General features: G+C 44.4%; 1 protein-coding gene across 1 annotated transcript in view; it reads right to left on the bottom strand.

Annotated features, from left to right (window-relative positions):
• The window catches only part of Tmed10 (transmembrane p24 trafficking protein 10), a 35,771-nt gene extending 18,814 nt beyond the window's left edge, over nucleotides 1-16,957 (bottom strand). Inside the window, exons 1-2 of the mRNA XM_057783235.1 lie at nucleotides 16,677-16,957; nucleotides 39-150 (exon numbers count right to left, since the gene is read on the bottom strand). Of these exons, the coding sequence (XP_057639218.1) occupies nucleotides 39-150; nucleotides 16,677-16,901 (337 nt within the window). The 5' untranslated portion in view covers nucleotides 16,902-16,957. The remainder of the gene's footprint in view (nucleotides 1-38; nucleotides 151-16,676) is intronic.
• Between the last annotated feature and the right edge of the window lie 9,413 nt (nucleotides 16,958-26,370).

Here is a 26,370-nt window from a genome sequence, read left to right as displayed (position 1 = left end):
AGGAGGCTTAATGCAGGAAAGACATTGTGATCACTTACCTTTGCTCTCAAAACACACTTCAAACATGTCATAATCTTCCGTGGTAAAGGCAAACTTCCCCTTAGTTGCATCCTCTTTGGCATACAGAATATGGTTAGCAGAATCTGTGATCTAAAGAAGAAAGAAAAAAACAGTTACTTGGTAAAGAACTCTGAGGAAGGGTAATTACAGAAACTGGGGAGACAGAGATAATATGAAAAGAGGCAGGAATTGGGAATGTTGCTCACTGAAGACGGCATGCACAAAGGCCCCAGCACCATATAAAAACCGAGTGTGGCAGTGCACACCAGCAATCCCAATACCATTCAAGTATTGGGAGGAGAGTCAGAAGTTCAAGGTCATCCTTAACTACACAGAGAATGTATATCATCAAGATTTTGTTTAAAATTTCAAAAATTACTTCAGATCTGCAATAATAAAATAAGATCAATTCAGTAGGAAATAAATACCAAATTTTACTTTAAAAAAAGAGGGGCATCTCTCTCACACAGTCTCTCTCTCTCTCTCTCTCTCTCTCTCTCTCTCTCTCTCACACACACACACACACTAAATAAAAAATGAATCTTAGACATAAAGGATAAGCCTAATTTTCTCTTCAAAAAGACATCTTTATCATTCACAAATGACTTGTTTATTCAAGGGTCACAGCAGTCCTCCCCATTTGTAACTGCTCCATGATCGAAGGGTCACCTACAAGAACAGATGAAGAGCATACCTTGGTAAGTGGCCACATGTAAAGCAAGGGGATGATTTAAGGGATGAGATCCCAGGCTAAAGCAAATAACCACTCGTCACTTAAAAGAGGAAGCTGTTTTGCAATGTGAAAGTGGCTTCCTTACATTAAACTTAATATGCTAATGTCATTTGTTAAAATGGAATTCTTTGATAGATGAAAAAATTGTCTTAAGATAAAGTCTTCCCACATAGCTCTGGAACTCACTATATAAATGAGGCAGGCCTTGAACTCACAGAGACCTGCCGATCTCAGCATGCTGAAATTAATTAAAGTCATGTACCACCATGCCCAGTCTAGAAGTGAAATTTTTAAAGTAAAATCAAGTAGTACACATTCAGACCTTTCTGTTGTTGTTTTTTGGGTTTTTTTTTTTTTGTTTGTTTGGTTGGTTTTTTTGTTTTGTTTTGTTTTTCAAGTCAGTGTTTCTCTGTAGCTTTGGAGCCTGTCCTGGAAACTAGCTCTTGTAGATCAGGTTGGCCTTGAACTCACAGCAATCCACCTGCCTCTGCCTCTTGAGTGCGCCACCATCGCCCGGCCCTCTTTGTTGTTTAAGACAGGGTTCATGCAGCCTGGGCTGTCCCTGAATTTGTTATGTAGCAGATAATGACTTGCAATGTCCTTCTGCCTCTTCACCCCAGGGAGCACAGAGATTACAGGCATTTAGCTCTTAATATACAGCCTATTTATGCATGTGCACATATAAGCACGCATGCCACTTAGTTACTAATGTGTTTAGTATGTTGTAAAAGTTCAATATAAAACCCTGGCTATACAGATCAGGGAGGTCTTAAATTCACAAAGACCACCCTGCTTCTGCCTCCAGAGTAATGGGATTAAAGGTGTGTGCCACCACACCTGGCCTAACACATTCTTTATATTTGTAAAATGGAGAAATTAAAACACCTTAATTATTTAGCCGGGTGTAGTGGCGCACACCTTCAATCCCAGCACTGGAAGAGGCAGGCAGATCTCTCTATGTTCAAGATTAGCCGGGACTGCATAGTGAGTTCTAGGTCAGCCAGGACTGTAGAGAGAGTCTGTCTCCAAAACAAGACAGTGGGTGTTTTGCCTACATGTATGCCCGTGTACCATGTGCATGCCTGGTGCCTACAGGAGACAAAAGACAGTGTCAGATCCCCTAGAACTGGAGTTACAGATATATATGAACTGCCAACTTGGTGCTGGGAATTAACCTAGAACCTATGGAAGAGCAACAAGTGTTCTTAATGGCTGAGATGACTCTCCAGCCCCAACCACCTTCTTTCTTTTCTTTTTTTATTTTTTTTTTTTATTTTTTGGTTTTTCGAGACAGGGTTTCTCTGTGGCTTTGGAGCCTGTCCTGGAACTAGCTCTGTAGACCAGGCTGGTCTCGAACTCACAGAAATCCGCCTGCCTTTGCCTCCCGAATGCTGGGATTAAAGGCGTGCGCCACCATCGCCCGGCACCTTCTTTCTTAAACAGCTGGTATTTTACCATAAGGAAAAGCATAGCAAATCCATACCTGAAGTACACAATCAACCTATCTAGCAACCACCACTATTCTCTACTGAAGAACGCCAGGTCTTCTCAGGGCCTTTCCCATAGCAGCCCTGACAGTCCCTCCTAGGGGCTGCAGAGACTGCAAACTTCCAGACACTCTGCTCCGACAGGGTGCTGCTGCTGAAGCTCCAAAAAGGCTCTGAGACAACAAGGAATGTATGCAATGACTGAAAATGCCTACTTAAGTATTTACATATCAAATACACAAGACATAATGATATTTTATTTGGATTTACAATACATGGAGGTAGAAGCACCTTTCATTTTGTTTTGTTGTTGTTTTGAGACAGTATCTCCCCATTATGTGGTCTTGGCCATCCTGGAACTCACTATTGTAGACCAGGCTGGGGTCAAACTCACAGGCGTGTACTACCATGTACCACAGGCTAAGTAGTAGTACATTTTAAAAGTAGTTAACTCTGAATAATAAGACTTCCTCTTTACACACACACACAGAATCAGCCTCTCTCTGTGTTTTGTTACATCTACTTACTATTTTGATGAGGGCAGGAGCCATACCACACATGTGGAAGAGTCTCCTTTCACCACGGGGGTTCTGAGAATTGAACTCTAATCAGTCTTTTTTACTGACTCTTCTATTTTCTTAATTTTCTACAAAGGCATATGTTACTTAGCATAAAAATAAAGTTATTGCATTTTGGAAAAAATAATAACTAAAGAAAGTTAACTTGTTAGACAAATTTGAAAGGGTGTGTTAATAAAATTTCCAAATTCTCTAATAACACTGGTTAATATTAGTTCAGAGTTTAGGCAATTCACATCACCCATTAACTTGGGAAATATTTAAGATACTGAGATCTGTGGTCCCTGGGTAAGTGAGGGAAAGGTTACTAACTATTTACTTTTTGCTGTTTTGGCTTTGTTTTACATTTCCTTTATGATTAATAATGACAGACAGCTGGGCGGTGGTGGCACACGCCTTTAATCCAGTACTTGGAAGGCACAGGCAGGCGGATCTCTGTGAGTTCAAAGCCAGCCTGGTCTACAGAGCTAGTTCCAGGACAGGCGCCAAAGCTACAGAGAAACCCTGTCTCAAGAACCAAAAAAAAAAAAAAAAAAAAAAAAAAAAAAAAAAAAAAAAAAGATGGTATCTGTTCTTTCTGTGTATCTGTTGGCTTTTGGTATGAAGCAGTAAAATAATCTAGTTAACTTGGTTTGTCAAAGCATTAACATTGTAAATACAACTTCTATTTACCAGTTATACCAAAAATGAAGCTGAAAACAAGACACAAAAGAGGACAGACGAATGTAATGCAAAGAGCCACCGCGACATGCACATAGGAATCCGGAGTGCCGTGTGGGTCTGGGAGAATAAGCTGAAACTTAACAGGTGAACATCAACCAAGGGAAGCCGAGAGGTAAAGGCAGCTGACAGTCTTCCCAAACGGCGCATAGCACTGCTCATCTGCATTCATTCGCACCTGAGGGATGAGTAGGCAGCCACAGGGGTCATGAGCTCAGCTAAGGAACACTGGGCCCTGAAGAGTCATTAAAGCCTCTGTTCATGGGATACTTTTCCTGGATAATCAATTAAGGAAAAAAAGCAAGCAAGTAAGCAAACTTCTTGATAATCCCGACTATACACATATTATAAGGCCTGGAAACTAATCAAATCCTATTATATAGCAAGTATGCTGCCCCACTTCCTCTCTCCAGAACCAGACACTTTCCTGCTGCCAGCCTCCCAAAAGCACACTGCAAAGTTCAAAAACGCAGACTAAGAGATGGCACAGGGGTTTAGAGCACTTGCTGCTTTTGCAGAGGACCTGGGCTTGATTTCCAGCTTCCAAATGTGAGCTCACAACCATCTATAACTCCAGTTCCAGAGGCTACGACACTTTTCTGACCTCGTCAGTTACAGGGCACACATGTGATACAGCATACATACATGCAGGCAAAATATTCATACATATAAAATTAAATCTGAAAAAATTAAAAAGGCAGACTGTAGGAACAAAGCAATGTGAAAACCCCACTTTGGTTAATCTCCTATGAATGGCCTCAGACAACACAGAACTTTTCTAGAGTGAATCTGGGCAAAGAGATTCCATTATGGCTTTTGCTACTAGTCTAATTCTAAACGGAACAGAGCTGCTAAGATGTGTTAAGTCGTAAGGAAACCAGTAGAGGACAACGGGAGAAAGGAGCAAGCTTACAGCAGCGAACGATCAGAGATTTCACCTTCTCCACACCCAGGCAAGGAAGGGACCAGGTCACCGGCCTAGACAAACAACTCAATTTACCAGCATTTATTAGAGCTGGCACACATTTGCCCAACCACCTTATTTCCTAGAAGACAGCTCATGATCATTTTTTCTCCTAAAATATTAAAAGTGTTCTTCAATAATTTTTTTAATTTAATGAAAGGAGCCTTTCCAGATTATAAAAGTCCTAAAATGTAGGTCATAAAACTCTTAGCAAAGCATTGGTGACGATGCTGTATGGAGCAATCTGCAACACAAATCCAGAACTGCTCCTCTAAGGACTCCACAGCAATTCATACCTCCAACTGGTACCTATAAATGCCCCCTCTACACTGCCTGAGAAATTACAGAATGGAAGAACTACTTGCTCTGTATGCTCCATGACATCTGAAAACCATAAGAGGGTAAATTCATTTGAGGGCAAAGATTCAACTGCATTACTAGAGGGTTGAATGAAGGACCCAATTTAAAAATTTTTTTTTAAGATTTAATTTTATGTATGTATTTTGCCTGTATGTTTGTATGTGTAACACACATGTATCTAGAGGTCAAAAGATAAAGAAGCATTATATACTCTGAAACTGGAGTTACAGATGGTTGTGAGGTACCATGAGGCTGCTGGGAATGAACCCAGGTCCTCTACAAGACTGCTGAACCATCTCTCCAGCTCCAACCTGTAGAGGTCTCAGCTTACAGATAGCATTAGAAACCAGAATTGTTAAACACACAGCCTTTTTTCTTCAAAGAGAGCAAATGGTACCTGTTCACCTGGAAGGTGCGAGTGGATTTTGTCTAATAACTTGGTGATCTATTCTATAACGCCAGGCTTCAACCGAATCCCCCCAAATCCTGAGCAATCCTCAGTCAATGGAACACATCTTTATGCTTATTACAAACCCTTCCCCTACGCCCTTGCCCTGAACACTGTTTATCAATCAATAAAGTTCATTCCTCTGGTTGAGGTCATAGGTGCTTGGCTGAAGAGATGTAGCCTGACGTTTTGCTGTGATAATTGCCATGTGGAAGCCTTTCCCGAAGTTTTTCTGTGTTTAAATGTGTAAGAAAAATAAACCCCGAGGTCAGACGCTGGAAGCTAAGCTGTGCTGACCAGAGTTTCATTTTTACCTCACAAGGATTCTTTATTTCCCTAGCAGCTGTAGATGGGCAGGGACCCCCACACCAACCCCAACCCACTGCCTTTCATCAGCATGAAATTCGCCTTCCAGAAACAATTTGAAGAATGCTCAGTGCTCCCTTGGCCATCACAACTCTGTCCTCATCGCTTAAGTTAACCCAACCATGTTAGAGTAGTTATCTGGATACTTAGAATCCAACCATGTTAGAGTAGTTATCTGGACACTTAGAATCCAAGCAATTGAGCAAACTGCTGGGCATTCTAATCCATCTTAATATTTTCCTAAAAGCCAGGGAACTTTCTATCAAGTGAAAATAACTGCAGTCATTTAACAGCAAAGTTATCAGTCTTGCAAAGAAAAAAAAATCACATCCCTTAACCCCAACATCATCATGAAAACCAGCAGGTGCTATAATGAAAGAATAGGAAACTGGGCCAAACACAGTGATTAATCAGAGCCCACAGGCTATGGGCTGAAATGATGAATTAATTTATTTATTGTTTTCCAGGTAGAGCTTTGCCTTGTAGCACTGGGAAGCCTGGAATTTGTGGTAACCCTCCTGCCTCAGTTCCCTGAGTGCTAGAAATGCAGCCTAAGCAAATGATGTTGCCTTTTGTTTTGTTTGCTGTTGCTTTGGTTTTCAGCCCTGGCTGTTCTGGAACTCCCTCCATAGACCAGATTGGCCTTGAATTTAGAAATCTGCCTACCTCTGCCTCCTTAATGACAGGATTAAAGTTGTACACCACTAACCCAGGCACAAATGATATTTTTAACTTTCCTTTAATTACAAAATTTTTATTCCAGCTGGGATGGAACTCAACTATGGGATTGTCCTCCTCAACCTGCCTCCCCAGTAATGGGATTATAGCCATAAGTCACCATGCACTACCATGCCAGGCTAAACAACAACAAAATACTCATAATAATTTACCGTAGACTTCTCTGATTAAACAAAGGTAATATTAAGTTCTAAAATTTGTCCATAAATGACATCATGGAATAGGAAGTAATAAAATTTCGTTTCTAGGTAACAGTTTCTAATGAAAAGCAAACCAAAATTCACAACTTGAAAAGAGGGGAAAAGGTGTTAATTGTATAAGCAGAAGAGTTGATGTCAAGACTATGTGAATACTCACACCGAAACTAAGTGAGAAAATGGGTCACTGGGGAAATAAACTCATCTAGAATCCTCTCTTCTCGGATTAGTCTAAACAGTGGCTAGGAGCAGGTTCTTGAGCTGGTCCTGGGGCCTGCCTGCTCACCAATTCCATCACTGAACATTCACGATAACAAACACCCTGCCTAAATGTAGAGGAGCTGTAGGTAGCTCAGGTCGATAAAGCACACGAGAATGAAACAGAACAGTGCGCACCTAGAGGAAGGAAAAAGCAAGCGTCTCAAGAGCCTGGTGTCTGTATGGTACATTTGACCTCAAGTCTACTTGAAATCGAGAGTAAAAGACTGGAAGCAAACAAGCTGAGTTGTATATGAATTGTTCAGTGATGAAAGCCCACCAACTTAGCTCAGGGACGATTTTCCAGGAACTGAAGACGAACAATTTATCAGGAAGGTCCCTGCCATTTTCAACCACAGCCTCTAAAGACACAAACAGTGCGAGTTCAGCTCTTTGTGACTGACCCTCTCTCTGCATTGATGGCCTGATCTCATATAGGACCCAGAGGAACCTGAATGCTCTCAAGCACTTGGCCCCCTTCCCACGACTTTCTTCTCCATCCCAGCCCACTCCTGATGCTCACTGAACACCAGCTTTGCTCCAACATTGCAAGGATGAGACTATTCAGCAACCTGTTGCTACAATTGTTGGAGGATGGCACCAGACAAAAACAAAAAAATTTATTCACAATGCTATCTATTTTAACAACAGACGATCCAATAAACAAAAACAGGGCTCCCTGGAGAAATGGGGACCCAGGATTCTAGGACCAATTAGAAAATACACACAATCATAGTATCTTATAGTGCCAGCCCTCCAAAACAAACCCCAAAGATGGGAGTATGTGGAAAAGACAAACCGCTCTGAACAGCCAAGCTGGAAACAACTGGGTCACCGAATACAGTGGAAATGGGCTGTAATTTGAAGTATACAATAGCCATGAATCCATACAGTCACACACAATTAAACAAGCAACTGAGGGAGAAGAGACAAGTCTCTTTCAGAAGACTGACACCACACCCTTAAGGAAGTCAATCCAACTCCCCTCTCCTAAAGTGTGGGCTGGCTGCACTAAATGACTTCATCCCAAAGAACACAGCATAAAGAATAGCTACTGTGCAGAAGCCTGACAAACACTAACTCGGCCAGATGATCTGTGACACTCATGCTGATATGTAATAAGAATGACATTTGACCTCTGTAGTCCCCGCCCCCCACCCATACACCCAGCTGTATCATGAGAAAGTCATCAGAGAGAAGAGCCATCCTAGGGGCTGGAAAGGGGGCCCAGCAGTTAAGAGCACTGGCTGCCCTTCCAGAGGACCTAGGTTTGATTCTCTGCGACCACATGGTGGCTCAAAACCATTTCTAACTCCAGTTCCAGGGATCCAACACCCTCTTCCGGTCACAACCATTTCTTTTTTTTTTTGGTTTCTCGAGACAGGGTTTCTCTGTGGTTTTGGAGCCTGTCCTGGAACTAGCTCTTGTAGACCAGGCTGGTCTCGAACTCACAGAGATCCGCCTGCCTCTGCCTCCCAAGTGCTGGGATTAAAGGCGTGCGCCACCACCGCCCGGCAGTCACAACCATTTCTAACTCCGGTTCCAGGGATCCAACACCCTCTTCTGGTCTTGGGAGGCAACAGGCTCGCACACGGTGTACAGACATACATACAAGCAAAACTTACATACATAAAATAATCTTACATTTCTTTTTAATTGTTCCCCTCCTTTTGGGTTTTGTTTATTCCAAGGCAGGGTTTCTCTGTGTAATAATTCTAGCTGTCCTGGAACTCACTTTGTGCACCAGGCTGGCCTTGAACACATAGAGAGCCACTTGCCTCTGCCTCCCAAGTGCTCTTAAATTTTTTAAAAATAAATTTGGTAGAAACGTAAGCTGTAACTCCCTTCAAGTTGGCCCCTATCTACACTCTTGTCTCCTTAGGTTACGGTCAGTCTGATAGAACACTGAGTAAATGATTTTAAGGACAACTACCAACCCTGTAGGTCCTGCCTAGAAGCCCAGTAAAGAATAAAAATACTCTCAACAAAGACCACTCCTTTCTTTCTCTGAGAGACAATACAGGGTGTTAGTTAAGATGGAAGGTTCTGGGCTGGGAGATGGCTCACCCGTTAGAGCACCTGTTGCTCTTGCAGAGCAACCAGTCCAGTCCCAACACCCACATGACGGCGGGCAAGCATCAGCGACTCCAGTCTCAGGGGAGCCAAGGTCTTCTTCTGGCTTCCTTTGAACCAGACATGAATGTGGCACACAGACATACATGCAAGCAAAACACCCACACATGTAAAATAAAATAATTAAAAAAGAAAAAAAGCGCCGGGCAGTGGTGGTGCATGCCTTTAATCCCAGCACTCAGGAGGCAGAGACAAGTGGATCTCTGTGAGTTCGAGGCCAGCCTGGTCTACAAGAGCTAGTTCTAGGACAGACTCCAAAACTAGAGAAACCCCGTCTCAAAAAAAACAAAACAACAACAAAAAAAATTTAAAAAAAAATAAATAAAATTAAAAAAAAGCTGGGAGGGTCTGAGCTGGGCATGATAGTGCACCAAACAATCTCAGCACCTGGGCAGAGGCAGAGGTCAGAAAGGGGGCCACAGGGTTCAAGGCCAGCTGAGCAGTACGAGGCCCAGTCTCAAATCAACAAACAAAAACAGAGAAGAAAAGTAACAGAAGTTTCTAGAGTTTGACTCTTGGCCACATCACTTACTGGCTGTAAAGCCTCTGACACGGTGTGCTTTACTCACGAAGGAAGGACACGGTCGTGCACCCTTCATAAGATTACTGCAGAGGGCCGAGGCCTGGAACCGTGCCTGTCATGCAAGCACTCAGTGGAGTATTACTGTCTGAAGGGCTCGCAGTACTTCTCACAACTGTCTGACAGTCCTAGCTCAGAACTCTGTAAGTCCTCAGGTTATCCTCATTCTTCCCGCCAAACCGCTCGGCAAAGGCAGAGCAGTATGCTGTGTTAATGAAACCCAGAACAACTGGGCCCAGACGGTCACTGCATGGAAACAGAGAACGAGAGGCTCTATCGTCAAGGAAACAGTGGGACATTTGAAACTGGACAGTCCAAAGGCCTGGCAAAGCAGGTACTCCATCCTTTCAGATGACAGAAAGGGAGAATAAATGTACTGGTTAGTGTTTTGCCATGGTGACACAATCTAGAATCATTTAAGAGGGAACCTCAGCCGGGCAGTGGTGGCGCACATCTTTAATCCCAGCACTTGAGAAGTAGAGACAGGCAGATCTCTGTTGAGTTTGGGGCCAGCCTGGTCTACAAGAGCTAGTTCCAGGACAGGTTTCAAAGCTATAGAGAAACCCGGTCTCAAAAAACCAAAAAGGAACCTCAATTGAGAAAACGCATCCACCAGATTGGCTGTGGGCAAGCCTATGGGGCATTTTCTTGATTAATGGTTGATTGATGTGGCAGAGCCCAACTCACTGGGGGCAGTGCCACTTCTGGGCAGGTCCTGAATAATATAAGAAAACAAATTGAGCCAGGTGGCCGTGGCGCACGCCTTTAATCCCAGCACTTGGGATGCAGAGGCAGGTGGATCTCTAAATTTGAGGCCAGCCTGGTCTACAAGAACTAGTTCCAGGACAGGCTTCAAAGCTACAGAAAACCCTGTCTCAAAAAACAAAACAAAAACAAAAACAACAACTACCCCCCAGAAAAAGAAAGGAAGGAAGCAAGAAGGAAAAAAAAACAAAACAAATTGAGCAAGCCTCAAGTAGTATGCCAGTAAGCCCCATTCCACCATGGCCTGTTTCAGTTTCTGCCTCCAGGTTCCTGCCCTGACTTCCTGGACAGCACACTATATAGATCAAGTTGCTTTTGGTCATGGTGTTTTATCACAGCAATAGAAACCCAACCAACACAGTGAGGAAACCAGGGTTAACTCTGGCACTTCCAGAATGTGGTTTATAATCTGATAAGGAGTAAACTATGAGAATAATTCAACAGGAAGCCAGGTCTGGTGCTCATGCCTGTAATCCCAGCACTTGTGAGGCAGAGATGGGGGCTCAACTTTGAGACCAAACTCTTTGTGAGTACCAGGGCTTCCAGGTAAGATCCTATTCCAAAAAACCCACGAGGAGTTCTAGTCAGGGAAAAGAATGACACACATTTCAAAAGGCTGCGGCTGGCAAGATGGTTCAGCCAATAAGGGTGCTTGATCCCAGCCTGGTGATCTGAAGCCAGTGCGAGAACCCACACCAACCAACTCCTGCAGGTTGCCCTCTGACTTCCACATGCTCACATGGGACTCTCACACGTGTACACACACACACACACACACACACACACACACACACACACACAGTGCAGAGCCAGAGGTAGTAATTCATACCTATAATTCCAATATCTGAGAAACAGAGAGAGGAAGAACAGAAGAGTTATCCTCAGCTACATAGCAAGCTTGGGCCTAGCCTAGGCTATATGAGACCATGTCTTAAGATGAGGGAAAAAAAAGACAGACTAACTCAGGGCAGGGGTTAGGTAATGTGAGTATTCTAGAAGCTCTGAGTTCAACTTCCTGCACAAAGAAATATGCAAACCACAAGTGTATTTCGAAAATGAAGACCATGAACAGAATTTACTGATTTTTCTTTCTTCTTTTTTTTTTGTAAGATTTATTTTTAATTACATCTGTCTATGTGGAAGTGCAGGTGGCCCTGGAGCTGGAGTCATTGGTGGCTGTAAACCACCCAGTGGGATGCTAGAAACCAAACTCAAGTCCTCTGCAAGAACAGTACCTGTGAATTCATACCCCTACCTACCCTGAATTCCCAGTCATAAGTAAATACAGTCTATCACCTGTGTTTCTGGAAGTCAGAAGAACACAGAGATTCTACTGAGAACAAAGTCAAACCGAAACAGCAAGCAGAACTCAGCTCTAAATTCCTTCAGGTGTCCCACCCAACTCAGTGATGACACAGCACCACACGCCCATGGGGTTTAAGCTAACATACGATCAGGGAAGGGGCTTTCTGTACAACTGAGAATCAGAAATGGAAAACTTCCAAGCACTGGTGGGATAACAGGCAGATGCTGCTCTCTTCCTGCTTCTGTCAGCATTTGCTACATTAACTTAACACAGGCAACAGTCAAGCTTGACTGCCGGGGGTGGACACAGGGAAGAAGAGGAAAAAGAGGAAGGGAGGCAGGGAGAATGAAAGGCCAGTCGCTGCCCCTACACCACCACTGCGGGGGTGAAGCCAGATCAAATGTTTTTTTTCATACTGTTCCAGAGTTATTTACGGTAAAAACCTCCAGCATGACCCTTTTAGGCACAAACAAAGCCTTGTTCTCTTTTAACAAGTAGTCTCTTGATTTCCCACACATTATGTTGAACAATGAAGTTGGGGCGCAGGATACAGCAGATGACATCAGCCTCCCTCAAGTCTGAGGCTTGTTTGCGGGCCAAATTCTGGTCTGTGGCCAGCCGGATGCTTTCACAGAGGGCCCTACTGTCTGTGCTGCCAGGCAGATAGGAATATGGAGGCAGAGGCTTAGCATCAAACGCCAGCCATCAACTGGCAAACCAAGGTCACTGCACCCCTCAAGGTCACCTTTATAATTTGTTCCTCTTCCTAAAAACTAGATTGTCTTCAGAGATTATCACTGACTTCAAAATCTAAGCAGTCCCCCTTTCTAGAACAGTCTGGAAGAGGCAAAGCTGTAGACAACTGGTCACTGAGTAAGAAACACCATCCTTTAACTTTTATGAAGAAGGAAATGGGTCAGGGCTTAAAGAAAGAGCTAGAAGATTTGTATATAATACAAGAAGAAACTCAACTGTAATGCAATCAAACGTTAATGTACCAACTGGCCTTCTGTAGCAAACCATCTAGTTACTGGTCTGGTTTTAATCCACTGATACCAGTATCATTAAATATCAATTTAAGAGGGCCATATTTTCACTAAAAGAAAAAGGTGAGCCCAAGCAAGGATTCACATGATAGTTACTGATGAAAGAAAAGCTTCTTTTGAGAAATAAGCAACAGGTTTTTAATTGTTTTCCTCTACAATACAGAAATGTTCTCAGTACAGACACCAGAAATATAATCATTCTCTTAAAAACCCTGGCAACTGTATTACATAGATCGTCTCTTCACACTGTCCAGCATGGTGCTCACGTCTGTGGGTCCTTCACTCAGGACCATGGCTCCTATAACTACAACAGGCTTTATTAGGACCTCGAGTTAATAGAGTAACGTCTATACTAACTATGGATGATGAGAGGGTACTTCCAACTTCACGTCTGGGTAACGAAGTCTTTCTAATCTATGACTAAGGATGGCTTAGCTTCATTTTGTGCAATGAGTGGGAAAGAGTGACAAGGTAGACAACTGGAAACCTGCAACCAAAGTATGTCTGAAACAGCTTGTTTTGCATTTTTGGTTGTTTGGTTTTGGTTTTTCGAGACAGGGTTTCTCTGTAGCTTTGGAGCCTGTCTTAGAAGTTGCTCTGTAGACCCAGCTGGCCTCAAACTCACAAAGATCCACCTGTTTCTGCCTCCCAAGTCCTCATGGTGGGTGGAGACAATCAACCATCCCTACACCACACCAGCTATCAAGTACCCACATCAAAAAGATAAAATGGAATCCGATTCCATATTTATACCTTACTCCTTTGTAAGAAATAATGGCGGAGCTGTCGGAGTGGGTGCTGGGAACCTAGCTGAGGTCCTCTACAAGAATAGTACTTGTGCCGGGCGGTGGTGGCGCACGCCTTTAATCCCAGCACTTGGGAGGCAGAGGCAGGTGGATCTCTGTGAGTTCGAGACCAGCCTGGTCTACAGAGCTAGTTCCAGGACAGGCTCCAAAACCACAGAGAAACCCTGTCTCGAAAAACCAAAAAAAAAAAAAAAAAAAAAAAAAAAAAAAAAAAGAATAGTACTTGTTCTTAACTGCTAAGTCACCTCTCTGGCCCCAACAAATTAATTTTAAATAGGTCTTTTTCAAACAAGTGGGAACTTTTTAAATTGTTGTTGTAATTTATTGTGTGTGCACACATTTTGCATATGTGCACAGGTGGAAGTTAGAGGACAGCTTTTGGGAGTTGACTATCCCCACCCACCACGTGCATTCCAGGGGTTGAACTTAGGCGTAGTGACAAGAGCCTTTACTTATGGAAATCTTAGTATATGATGGGTATTACATGACATTAAGGAATCATCATGGGATTTTAATGTGTTTGGTTTTGAGAAAGGGGTCTAAATCTGTTAAACCGTACAGGTCTCGACCTCACAGGCTCAAGGGATTGTCTCACTTCAACCTTGTCTTCACTATGTTGCTCAGCCTGGTTCCAAATTCCTGGGGCTCAACTAATCCTCCTGCCTCAGCCCCCGACTAGCTAGGACTACAGACACATGCAACTGTACCTAGCTCATTGTTAATTTTGGAAGGGTGTCACATGGCCATAAAACATGGTAGTCATGTTCCTATCTTTTTTTAAAGATTCAAGCTGACGTCGACTGGACTGAAATATCTAGGGTGTCCTGGGCTCAGAATGATTTAACATAAAATACTAAAGGGAAAGAGTGACAATTAAGCCAGCGTGGATCCTGAGTAGTCGCAGAATCTGGGTAGCAGAAGTAAACGGTTATATTCTCTCTAATAGTGAGGACAAAACACTGCCAACAGCCATGCGGCTGGCAATAAAACTCAGGACTTTGGCATAAAAATTTGTATGTTTTTTAAAATTTCATTTTTAAAACCAGACAGGACAAGGGGCTCACATGTTTGCAAGGCAACTCGTTCTGACCTGGGTACTGCTGGGCATACTGGCACACAGCTGTAACTCCTGCACTTGCAAGGCTGAGACAGGAGGAGAGAGGGTTCCAGGCCAACCTGGGCTTCCAGTGAAGCCTAACATCAAAAAAAAGAGGGGAGTACTGGTCACTCCAAATTCCCCTTCTCCACCACTGCCAGCTATGCTCCTTTATTCATCGCTGCTTCTCGGTTTTCTTCTTTCTTGATACTTGGCTCAATTCGTTCCTGTGTGTTAGCTACCTGCCAGTTGAGTTTAGGGTTCCAGTAGTCCAATTAAGCTGGCTCGTAGTAAGGACACAGCAGACAGAGCGAGAGTAACTAAGTATTGGTGAAATCCTCGTGAGCAGAGGCACAAACTCCTGCCGGTGAGGTCCCTTCAGCAGCCTCCAGTCCGGCCTCAGATGCTCCTTCCTCTAGGGTTACAGTACAGCTTCTCCTTCCACTCAGTGCTACCAGAAGCGAAGCGCTGTGCTGAACACTCCAGAAAACACAAACAGGAGAACAAGGCCTGCTTAGGAAACTACTGGCCTAAGAAGGGAGTCAGAGGGTAAACAGAAGTAGTGACAATGAGCTCTGGTCAGAGAGGCCCTAGTTAGAACACGGATGGGAAACTAACAACATGGGAAGCTTCAAGAGCATTCTCATGAGGAGCCATGGTGGTAAACATCAATTATCAGACAGGCAGCAGCGAGCCACTGAGTGCCTTCCAAACACAGGACTCCAGGGGCGACAGCAACGCAGGAGAGCAAGGCCTCTTTGGCTGCTCAAATTCTTTGATTCGGGGCACTACTTCTACTGAGAAGAGCCTGAAGCATGACTAAAGCCCAAACATTGTATCTAGTCTTGAAAATGTATGTGCCACACCACTTATACAGTTCAGTATTTAAAGAGGATTATACACCATGGGTCACAAAACAATAGCCTTGAAGAGTTTCTCTCAAAGTATGTGACAGTACCACCACTGTGGTCTGACACCTTAAACACCACATCTGAAGCTTGTTAAAAGTAAACTGTTTCGGGCTGGAGAGATGGTTCAGAGGTTTAGGTCACTTGGTGCCCTTTCAGAAGATCCAGGCTGAGTTCCCAGCACCCATATGGTGGTTTACAACCATCTATTGCTCCAGTTCTAGGAAATCTGATGCCCCTCCACGGACCCTAGGCACCCACATGCTATACATACACACACAGTTAAAAAGAAGCAAGAAAATTGCCAGTGTTAAATGTGAATAAATACAATTACCCAGAACACAACTCTTGACTATTAACATCTCAAAAATCTGGCCAAGCAAAACTCCCCTGAAAACGGGACCAAAAGGCATCATGTAAAGTAGCTGTCACCATCCAATGGTCCAGCCAAACCTGGTGTAGCTAAGTGAAGACATCAGAGACTACGACCATCTTGTGACCAATAATGTACTCTAATAAATCCCAGAAATCACAAATTAAGAGCAAAAGGATGATTGTGGTACTTTTCCGTCAATGCACTGAGTGGGCCAATTCCATCAGGAACACTTGTTCATTCTACCTGAGTCTCAGTTTCCTTATTTACGGAGTGTTTGAACTAAGCGTACAACCTTTAAAAGGCACAGGAAGTGACACGGCAGATGCTTAAATATATAACAATTTTTATTAGTCACAGTCAATCTTATTGTCTCCATTATCCTGTAGGTGTTGTGGTGTCTTATGATGTCAATCCCACTGATCCTCTAGGATTACTCGGGGAAATCACGTTATTGCTCAAGATTCCTGAGCCCTCCCAGGGGCAGGACCGAAATAGTCCTAGCTCTCTAGGCTCTTGGCCCGCCAACGCCTCCCCAGCCCTTCTACGGGCCCGGGATTTGGGCGCGCAGCCCCGCCCCGCGAACCCCAACGCGCGGGGTGAAGGGGCGGTCCACACCGCACGTCCTGAGCGCTGGGGTTGGGGGTGGGAGAGCAAGCCACCCCCGGCCTCCGCCCGCCGGCCGGCCTCCCCACACCACCTCGGCCTCCCCCGCACGACGCCGGCCGCCTGGCCGCCCGCCCCCGCGCCGCACCTTGAGATGGGTGCGCAGGCCGCCTGCGCCCCCCGACTGGTCGGTGATCTCGTAGGCGCCCGTCACGAGCAGGTCCTTGTGGATCTCCTCGCGGAGACACTTGCGAGAGTTCACGGGCAGATGGAAGGAGATGGCGAGCACCGAGCTGGGGCCGAGCAGGAACAGAAGGAGCAACGCACAGGGGCGAGGGCCAGGCCAGGAGAGTGGGCCAGACAAACCAGACATGGTGCCGGAGCCTCGTTCACCACCCGGGGCCTCTAGCGCGCCGGAACCGGGGGGGACCCACGTGACTCGCCTCTGACCCAGCGAGGCCCTCGGCGCCATTTTGGAGATTGGCTAGTAGAGATTAGAATGTGTAACAAATAATTTTTAAAATCGGGAAAAATCCGGTAGTATGTCATAACCACGGGCGTAAGGAGCTAGAGAAAAGTCCTCAGAGATTTTTTTTTCTTACAAGGTTTATTTGTTGAAGCGAAAGACCGCTGGGTGAGCCATAGTAAGTACGGGCAGACCTGGAAGTAATTCTAGCTTAACCTCCCGGAAGTGGTTCAGACGCGTTTTAAAGTCGGTGACACCATAGCAACCAGGCCCCAATAAGGAACAGCCACAAAGCCTTTCTGTGGGCCCGCCCACCGGCTGCTTAGGCTGGGGCTAAGGTCCCAAAAGCCAACTCTGGTAGCAGTTGGGACAGTGGAGCACTGAAGAGGAAAAATACAAAGCAAAGTTTTTATTTGGCTTTTAGTGGCTGTGGGTCTCTAACTCGGAGAAGACTCTGTAGAGGTCAACAGGTGCATGCGAATTGACAGGTATCCCGTTAACGCCTCTGAACCTAGTATTCGGCCTGGTGTAACTTCGGTGTTCACAATGTACTTCTTATTTATTTAAGAAACAACAGTAGTCTTCTGTGCTAAGCTATACTCTAACCAAATATTTAAATATATGTTTTGGTCCTGTCAGAGATGAGCATAAAATATTATTTACCAGGTGAGCATTGTCAAGAGCGGAAATTGTATGTTTCCTAAGCATGTTCTGTAACTTCCAAGTGGCTCATGCGTCGTGAGCTGATTCACATAGGAATATGCTAGACACGACACTGTGCATGCATAATGTGTTTATTGGTGTATGGCGATGATACTCAATAGACCCAGCGTCCGTACCAGTGATGAAATAACCAAACTAAGTGTTCCTTAGCAAAATAATTACTATATACTCTTTGTCAATTTAAAAAATATGTAGTGCCTAGCATAAGGGTGCACACCTTTAATCCCAGCATTTGGGAGGCAGAGGCAGCCTATCTCCAGGAGTTCAAGGCCAGCCTGATCTACAATAGCAAGTTCCAGGACAGCCAAAGCTACATAGTGAACTCTTTATCTCAGGTGGAAAAAAAAAAAAAAAAAAGTTTAGCATCTTTATGTTACAGCTAAGTATTTAGAGCTGAAAAATATACAAAGAGCCACACTCAGTATAACATGCTTATAATCTCAGAGTTTGGGAGGCTGAGGAAGGAGGATGACCTAGAGATTAATGCCAGCTTGGGCTATACAGTGAGTTCCATGCCAGCCTGGAGTACATGCCCCCAAAACAGATACTTCAACACCTAAGAATAAACAGTAGCCTATGAGTGTAACCATTATCGACTTGAATAGATGTTTCTTGAACATTAGCAAAAATAGGCAGAAGATGAACTATCTGCCCTTAGTGATTTTAGTGGTTAGTTTTGTTGTTGTTTAGTTTAGTTTAGTTTTGTTTTTTAAATGACTTTTTGTCTACCTAGTCTTTTCCTGGAACAGAAGTCTAAAAACAAAACAAACACAAGCATAATAGAGTTGTTAAGTTTTAAGATCTAGCAAGTGCCACATAATATTTTATGAGGTGTCCACTTAGGAACATTTGGTTTGATTGTTTTATCTCTGATCACAGATAAGACTGGCAGTCTACTGAGTGCATGCTGACAATTTGCATAGGCTTTTCCCTACTAACTCGCGGCTCACTCAAGTCCTAGGAGTCCTCTGGCCATTAGCACGAGATTTGCGGCCTGTAAGATGCCTGTGCATGTTTTCTTTGATTTCCATCTCAACTTTTACACAGTAGACATTTACATTTTTAAATATCGTCATTGGTTTTTTTTTTCTTTTGATCTAGGTTGGCCTGGTACTTGCGGTGATTCTATCTCTGCCCCCAACGTGCAGGCAGGCACTCACCACCAGACGCAGGCTGTTTTCGCACATCTTTAATGATCTCATCCGATAGTTTCAAAAACCCCATCAAATAATTTAGGCAAACATTTTCATTTTTCAGATAAGGAAACTGAGGCATGAGATGATAAGAAACTTGGGTAATTTTAAGAAAGATGTATATGTGATGATAAGAAACTTGGGTAATTTTAAGAAAGATGCATATGTGATGATAAGAAACTTGGGTAGTTTTTAAAAAGATGTTGGTGGCGCTGAGCCTGGAGAACTGTACTGCTGTACTCAAGGGAAGTGCGGGGCCAGATGTGCATCACAGTGCTCTAACAGGATTGCATGGTAGGGGAGAGAACTCAGCTCAGCTCCCAAGAAAATATTGGGAGTAGGGTGGTTCAGGTCAAACTTACTTAGCATTCTTGCTATAAGTAAACAATGCCCGGGCATAAAATTCCAAAAGGACCTAGCTGAGAAATAGTTCAGAATAGCCTGATTTAGACTCTGTCAATATTCAGATCCCAGGGGCCAGTGAGAGAGCCAAAGGTATGTGGCACTTGTCAAGATTGAAGACCCGAGTAGGATTCCTGGGGCCTGCATGGTAGAAGGAGAAGAGCAACCCTCAGAAGTTGTTCTTTGACTTCTACCCTTCCACACAGATGGATGGATGGATGGATAAATGTAAAACAAAACAGTCCAGTATCCTAAAAGTGACAAAGGGCCGGGTGTGGAGGTGAGCACCTTTAATCCCAGCACTTCCAGAGACAGGCAGATCTCCGTGGGTTCAAGGGCAGCCTGGTCTGCATGTTGAATTCTAAGACAGCCAGATTGTCATGTGAAGACCCTGTGTCAGGGGGGAAAAAGGTACAAAAATCAGAACCTTCATCAGGAAAACACTGCAATATTTTGCAAATGGAGAAATTGAGGCTGAAAAGTTGAATTCCTTCCTGTATTACACACAGCTCTTGAATCCTTTCTTGTCCTGTAATCTCACTTATTCCCAGCCCCCCAACACTTTCTGTCTCTGCCTTCTGTCATTTATTTTCCCTATTAGCTCTCACCATTAATACAGCCCCCATTTTGCTTTTTTATTGTATTTTCTTGTCTGCCTTCTTAGCACGGTATCTTTTGTAAGGGTGAGGATTTTTGTGTAGTTTGTTCATTGCTTTCTCTTCTTAACCCAAAATAGTGCTTGCTACTCAGGCAGAGTAAATGCTGGCACATGAATGTAAGACAAGACTGGTTCACTTGGCGGTGGTGGCACACGCCTTTAATCCCAGCACTCGGGAGGCAGAGGCAGGCGGATCTCTGTGAGCTCAATGCCAGCCTGGAACAAGAGCTATTTCCAGGACAGGCTCCAAAGCTACAGAGAAACCCTGCCTTGAAGAAGAAAAAAAAAAGAGAGAGAGAGAGAGAGAGAGACAAGACAGGTTCTTGGCTTCTGGCAGAAAGAAGGCCTAACAGCAAATCCCCTCCTTTGTTCTTTAGCCATTTCACACAAATTTCTTGAGCATATGATGTATCTAAGCTGAAATCCTGACTTCAGTCTCACCACAGTTCTGCAGATCCTTCTGCTTTTGTTTCTTTGGGACAGCACTTCCATATATAGCCCAGATGGTACTCTCTCAGTCCTCCGCTTCCTCTTCCTGACTGGCAGAATTCCAGGCATGTTTCACCACCCTGAAGAGATGGCTCAGTGGTTAAGAGCACTGGCTACACTTCCAAAGGTCCTGAGTTCAATTCCCAGCAACCACATGGTGGCTCACAACCATCTGTAATAAGATCTGGTGCCCTCTTGAGAGACCTGGTCAGTTGTCCTAATCAATTTAGACCATGAAACCCAATATGGACAAGCTCAAAAGGACTAGCACACACAGGCTGCCCATGCCTGCTTCAACACTGCCAGGGCATGCATTCCATTCTTCATTTCTATCACACCTGGATTTTTTACAGAGAATAACAACAATAACAAAACCTTGCCTCTATGCTGTGGAACTGGAGGGCAGGAGGCAGAGCTCTAGGGAACCAAAACTCTGCAGCTGTATTGAAGAAGGTGCCATCTTTTTTTTTTTTTTTTTAACAAAAAATGTTATTTATACTCTATGTATATGAGTGTTCTGCATGTAAACCTGCAGGCCAGAAGAGGGCATCAGATCTCATTATAGATGGCTGTGAGCCACCATGTCGTTGTTGAGAATTGAACTTAGGACCTCTGGAAGAGCAGTCAGTGCTCTTAACCTCTGAACCATCTCTTCAGCCTGAAGGTACCATCTTCATCTACAGAGGCAGAGGCCTCGTTTGGAACTGATGATGGACTAGAAAGTGTGGCACTTTCAGAGTAAATGCTTCTTCCTGACTAGCAGTCCTGGGCCATCATATCTGTCATCCTGAAACATACCTAGCCAGATAACCTGAAATTCCTTAGCCACAAAAGCCTTTGGGGGTTAAGAAACACCTAGTCTAGTCTATCCCTAAGCCATAGTTTTTTGTTTGTTGGTTTGGTTTCGTTTTTTGAGACAAGGTTTCTCTGTAACAGCCCTAGCTGTCCTGGAGCTCACTTTGTAGACCAGGCTGGCCTTAAACTCACTGAGATCCGCCTGCCTTTGGCCTTCCTAGTGCTGGGGTTAAAGGCGTGCGCCACCACCGCCCAGTTAGCCATGGGTTTTAAACTTTTGCATAATAAGGAGCATGCTTAAAACACACCTCACTCAGACAGTGAGGCAGAAGCCCTTATTAAAAATTGGCACTTGGGTTCTGGGCTTGGTGGCACATGCCTTTACTCCCAGCACTTGGGAGGCAGAGTCAGGTGATCTCTGTGACTTTGAGGCCAGCTTAGTCTACCTGGTTAAGTTCCAGGCCAGAGAGAATTATACGATGGGGGGTGGGGTGGGGGGAGGCATTTGTAACAAGTTTGCTGGGTGATTCTGTAGTTGGGAAGCACGTTAGTCCTCTCAGGTCACCCACTTTAGCCAGCTAACATTTCAGTGTGGCTTGAGTTTTGTGGGCACCAATCTATAAGGATCCTTGGCTTCCACATCCCTTCCAATTCATGAGTAAAGTCCTACAATGTATTTGCATAGCAACACAAGCGGAAGATACAAAAGACCCCTTTGGAAAGCAGTTTGGCAGTATTTGCCTTGTGTCCTAGCCTCTGACACCGAGATGAATCCCAAGGATCCCAGTGATGGGTCTTCTGAGTGATGGAACCCTCGATCTGCTGCTGCTCCCTAGGTGGTGTCTTCCAATCCCCGGGCTTTAAATGCGTCTGCAGACCCATAACTTCCAGACATGGATCTCTAGCCCTGACCTCTGCCCTAAGCTGCAGATCTACACCCAGCGCTTGTCTCAAGAACTCCACTTAGATTTCGTGATTTCCCCTCCTTTGCCTCTCAAATCTGCTTCCTCCTCATCTCTCCCATAAACAGCGCCACGGTTTACCCAGTGCCTGAAACTGTCTCCGCTTCCTCGTCCATTCTCTCTCCACACACAGGCAGTTCATCCGCAGATCTTATCAGTTCTGGATCCTAAGTAGATAATAATCAGTTTCTCCTCTCTGAGCCAGAGGCTGCAAACTCCTCTTCAGATAAGCAGGTCAGGCATGGGACCCTCTGGTTTGTATTGCCTAAGAGCAAAGAATGTGGATTTTTTTCTCCTTTTTACATTTTTAGGCGGTTGTTTAAAAAGGAGGAAGAACAGAGTGTGTGGCAGAAACCTGAGCTACTTAATTGCTATCTGATCTTTATGAAAAGTATTTTGCTCTTTTCCCCGAGCAGTGCCCTCCTTTCTGTTCCCTCCTTCTGTTCTTGTCGATCTCTAACCATATTCATTACCCGACACAAAGTGAATTTTTGAAGTTTTGTTTCTTCTCTGTGTTTTGCCTGCCTGTATGTATGTCTGTGCACCACGTGTGTGCCTGGTGCCCATGGAGGACAGAAGAGGGCTTCAGGTCTCTTGAAACCGGAGTTACAGTTGTGAGCCAGCTTGTGTTGTGGGGTCTGGGTTTCAAACCTGAGTCTTCTGGAAGAGCAGCCAGTGCTCTTAACTGCTGAGCCATCTCCAGCCCTCAAGGTGATTTAAAAAAAAAAAAAAAACGCAAATCAGGTCAACTAGAATAAACCTAAGTAGTTTATCACAGCTCACAAGGTACTGCGGCCTTTCTCCAACAGTTCTTCCCAGTGTTGAGTTCCTCCCCATCCCTCTTGGTCACCCTTTTGCAGTCAGCCAGCCTTGCAAACAGCTTATGCTACAACATGAAGGTCCCCCTGGAGCCTTCCTCTTCAGGTCTTGTAGACTCTGGATGCTGCAGTCTCCTTCCAGAGAGCGCACCCCCTACATGTAACCCCACCCTCAGCTTACTTCCCTGCCTGGTCTTGTTCCATGACTTGACTGTGGCTGTCACTACCCTGTGTGTTTCTCTTCATGTGTGTTCACCCTCACTTCGCTGGAGTTTAACCTCTAGGAGAGCAAGGGCTCTGTTTGGGCCAGGCATAGTCTCCTATAGATAAGTGTTCAGCAAATATTTACCTTAGATTGAATGAAATACTACAGCGTAACACAGAGTGCCCAGCACATGATGGGCAGAGAACAGTTGCTCAATAAATGCTAGTTCCTCTATCTAGAAGCATTTTAATTACCATTTTTCATATAGAGAAGCTGAGGTCCAAAGCTGTTAGGTGACTTGTCTGAAACCATACAATGAGTCAGTGTTAGAGCTGAAAATAGAAGTGACCATTTTCAGACAGGATTGTCGCCACACTTGATAAAATTTCATATTTTGTACTTAGTTCCCACTCTGTTGAGAAGTTTTATGCTCGTGGGTAGCCTTTCTCTGCCCAAACTAACATTCATAATACAACATTTATGGTTCGCATATAAATATAAGTCTTCCAGAACATCCTCTATGGTGCTAATAGTTACTGTTTAAACTTCAGCATCTCCCCTCAATTCATTTTGCTTGAAAAAAAAAAAAGATTTATATTCCTCTTCAGATCCCATGGTAATAAACTTTCTCGTGGTGCTAGGGGTTAAAGCCAGTTCCTCACATTTGCAAAGTAAGCTCTCTGCTGAAGAATGACATCCCTAGTTTAGGGTGCTAAACATAGATGGGAAACACGAATTTCCCTCACCAGCTTCCATGGTGATCAATGTCCTTCCTCAGTGTAGTCTGTAGACAGCAGAGCCCCGCGTGTGTGCTATAACTTATACATTTCTCATTGCCAAGATCAAAGGGTCTTTTTGTTTTTGTTTCCTCTCAAGACAGGGTTTCTCTGCATAGCTCTGTAGACCTCACTGGCCTCAAACTGATATTCTAGTTTCGTTCTTCTGAGTTAGGTTTCAGGCATCGGGAGTGTTTGAAATTGCCCGGGTGGTTCTGGGATGCAGACGCCAGCCTAGTAGATAACAAAGGGACAACAGTGAAGCAGACATCATCAAGGTTCCTGAAGCTGTTTTTCTTTTCAACCAGTGTGATTCGTGTCTCTCATGGTAATGAGCTCCCATTAAAGAAGAATGTGTTTTAGCAGGCTTTAAGATAATATGAATCTAGGTAAAGCAGAATATCCCAGGACTCCCAGCTCTTGTAATCAAGAGGCTGCAGCAAAAGGACTGACATAAATCCAAGTCCATTCATGGCTGCACAGCAAGGCTGTCTCTAAAAAACAAAAAGTTGGGCTAGCAGGGTAGTTCACTGAGTAAAAGCATTTGTCCTCTGACCTCCACACACACACCATGGCATGTATGCATGCACACATACACACACACACACACACACTATATTATTTTGTTTGTTTGGGTTTTTCTTTTTGAGATGGGGTTTCTCTATGTAGTCCTGGTTGTTCTGGAACTCACTCTATGGACCAAGCTGGCCTCGAACTCACAGAGATCTGCCTGCCTCTGCCTCGCACCCCCCACCCCGAAATGCTGGGGTTAAAGACATGGGCCACAACACCCGGTTAAGAAAATGTAACTTTTAAAGTCAACTAAATAACAAATCCATCAACAGATGCTGACTACTCACTGGCCTGGAAGGCAGATGCACTGGAGGAAATGCAGACTTTCCCGGAGTCAGGAATGAAGGCCTGTTATCTTCAGTGCAGTCTTCCACTCCAGGCCACCAAGCTTTGTGGTCCCAGGGCTTCCAGTAATCATCGTAGGGCATCTGAGGCTCTACATACGCGCACGCTTCAGGCATGGCTGTGTCCAGGTGGAGAGTGTTGCTGATGTTGGGAGTAGATGCCCTTTGACTCTGTCTTACTTCTCCTTGGAGGCCTTAGGGGACTCCAGGGCTACTGCCCAAGGCAATTTTCCCATTTGTCTTTCTTTTTTTTTTTTTTTTTTTTTAAATAAATCTTTATTTATGAATAAATCTTTATTTATTCAGAAGAGGGCACCAGATCTTACTACAGATGGTTGTGAGCCACCATGTGGTTGCTGGGAATTGAACTCAGGACCTCTGGAACAGCAGGCAGTGTTCTTAACCGCTGAGCCATCTCTCCAGCCCCCGCCATTTGTCTTTCTTGGTGTTATTATTTCTTCTTTGTGGCAAGAACAGCTGTCCACACAAGGTAAGGGGGGGGAGGGCTGCAGTTCTCATCTCCTGCCACTCACCCTACTTCCTTGTCCCCATGACTCTGTCTTTACAATTCTCTCCTTTTTGTCCTTCAGTTACTCTATTCATGTTGGCACAGTGAACTTCTTTTTACCTCAGGCCTACCATGGGATTTTTCCTCCCTGGTTTCCAGGACTCCAAATCTCTACCAGGCTCTAGGAATGGTGTCCAAAAGCAAACAGAGATTGGAAAGGAGAAAGGGAGGGACGGAGGGACGGAGGGACGGAGGGAGGGAGGGGAGGGGAGAGAGGGACGGAGGGATGGAGGGAGGAAGGGGGGGAAGAGGAGAGGGAGGATTCTTATAGATTCATCCTTTCAACTCACAGGATTGTTTTTTGAAACTTGTGTTTCTGAGGCCTATTTTGCATCTCTTACTTAAATCATCTCTAAAATTCTTCTGAATTAGAAAACTGCAGGCAACAATCATGAAGGACAGTGTGACGTTTTCATACGCAATACAATGTATATGTAGTGATTAAATACGCACACTCACCACAGTCACTGGGTTGTGTTGCTTTTGTAGTTAAATCTAGATGTTTTATAACCTCAGTGCACAGGTACCACTGCAGCTTTGATCTCGGCTGGGTGCTGGTGGCGTACACCTTTAATTCCAGCAGTTGGAAGCAGAAGCATACCACCTGGAATAATATGTTTCCATCATGCTCTGACTGTGTTTGACCATCTGGAAACCTATTTAAAAACCAAACAACTTAATCCCAGCACAAGAGGGGCAGAAACAAGAAGATTGCAAATTTGAAGCTAGCCTGAACTACAAATTGAGACCTTGTCTCCAAACCCAAACTAGAGCCAGTGAGATTGCTCAGACGATAAAAATGCCTGCTTCCAAGGCTGACAACCTGAGTTTGATCCCTAGGACCCACCCACCCACGGTATAAGGAGAAAA

This window comes from Chionomys nivalis, chromosome 10, assembly GCF_950005125.1.
Source record: "Chionomys nivalis chromosome 10, mChiNiv1.1, whole genome shotgun sequence".
Taxonomy (NCBI): Eukaryota; Metazoa; Chordata; class Mammalia; order Rodentia; family Cricetidae; genus Chionomys; species Chionomys nivalis.
Note: the sequence above shows the minus strand (reverse complement) of the source record. Positions and strands in the feature narration are given on the sequence as shown.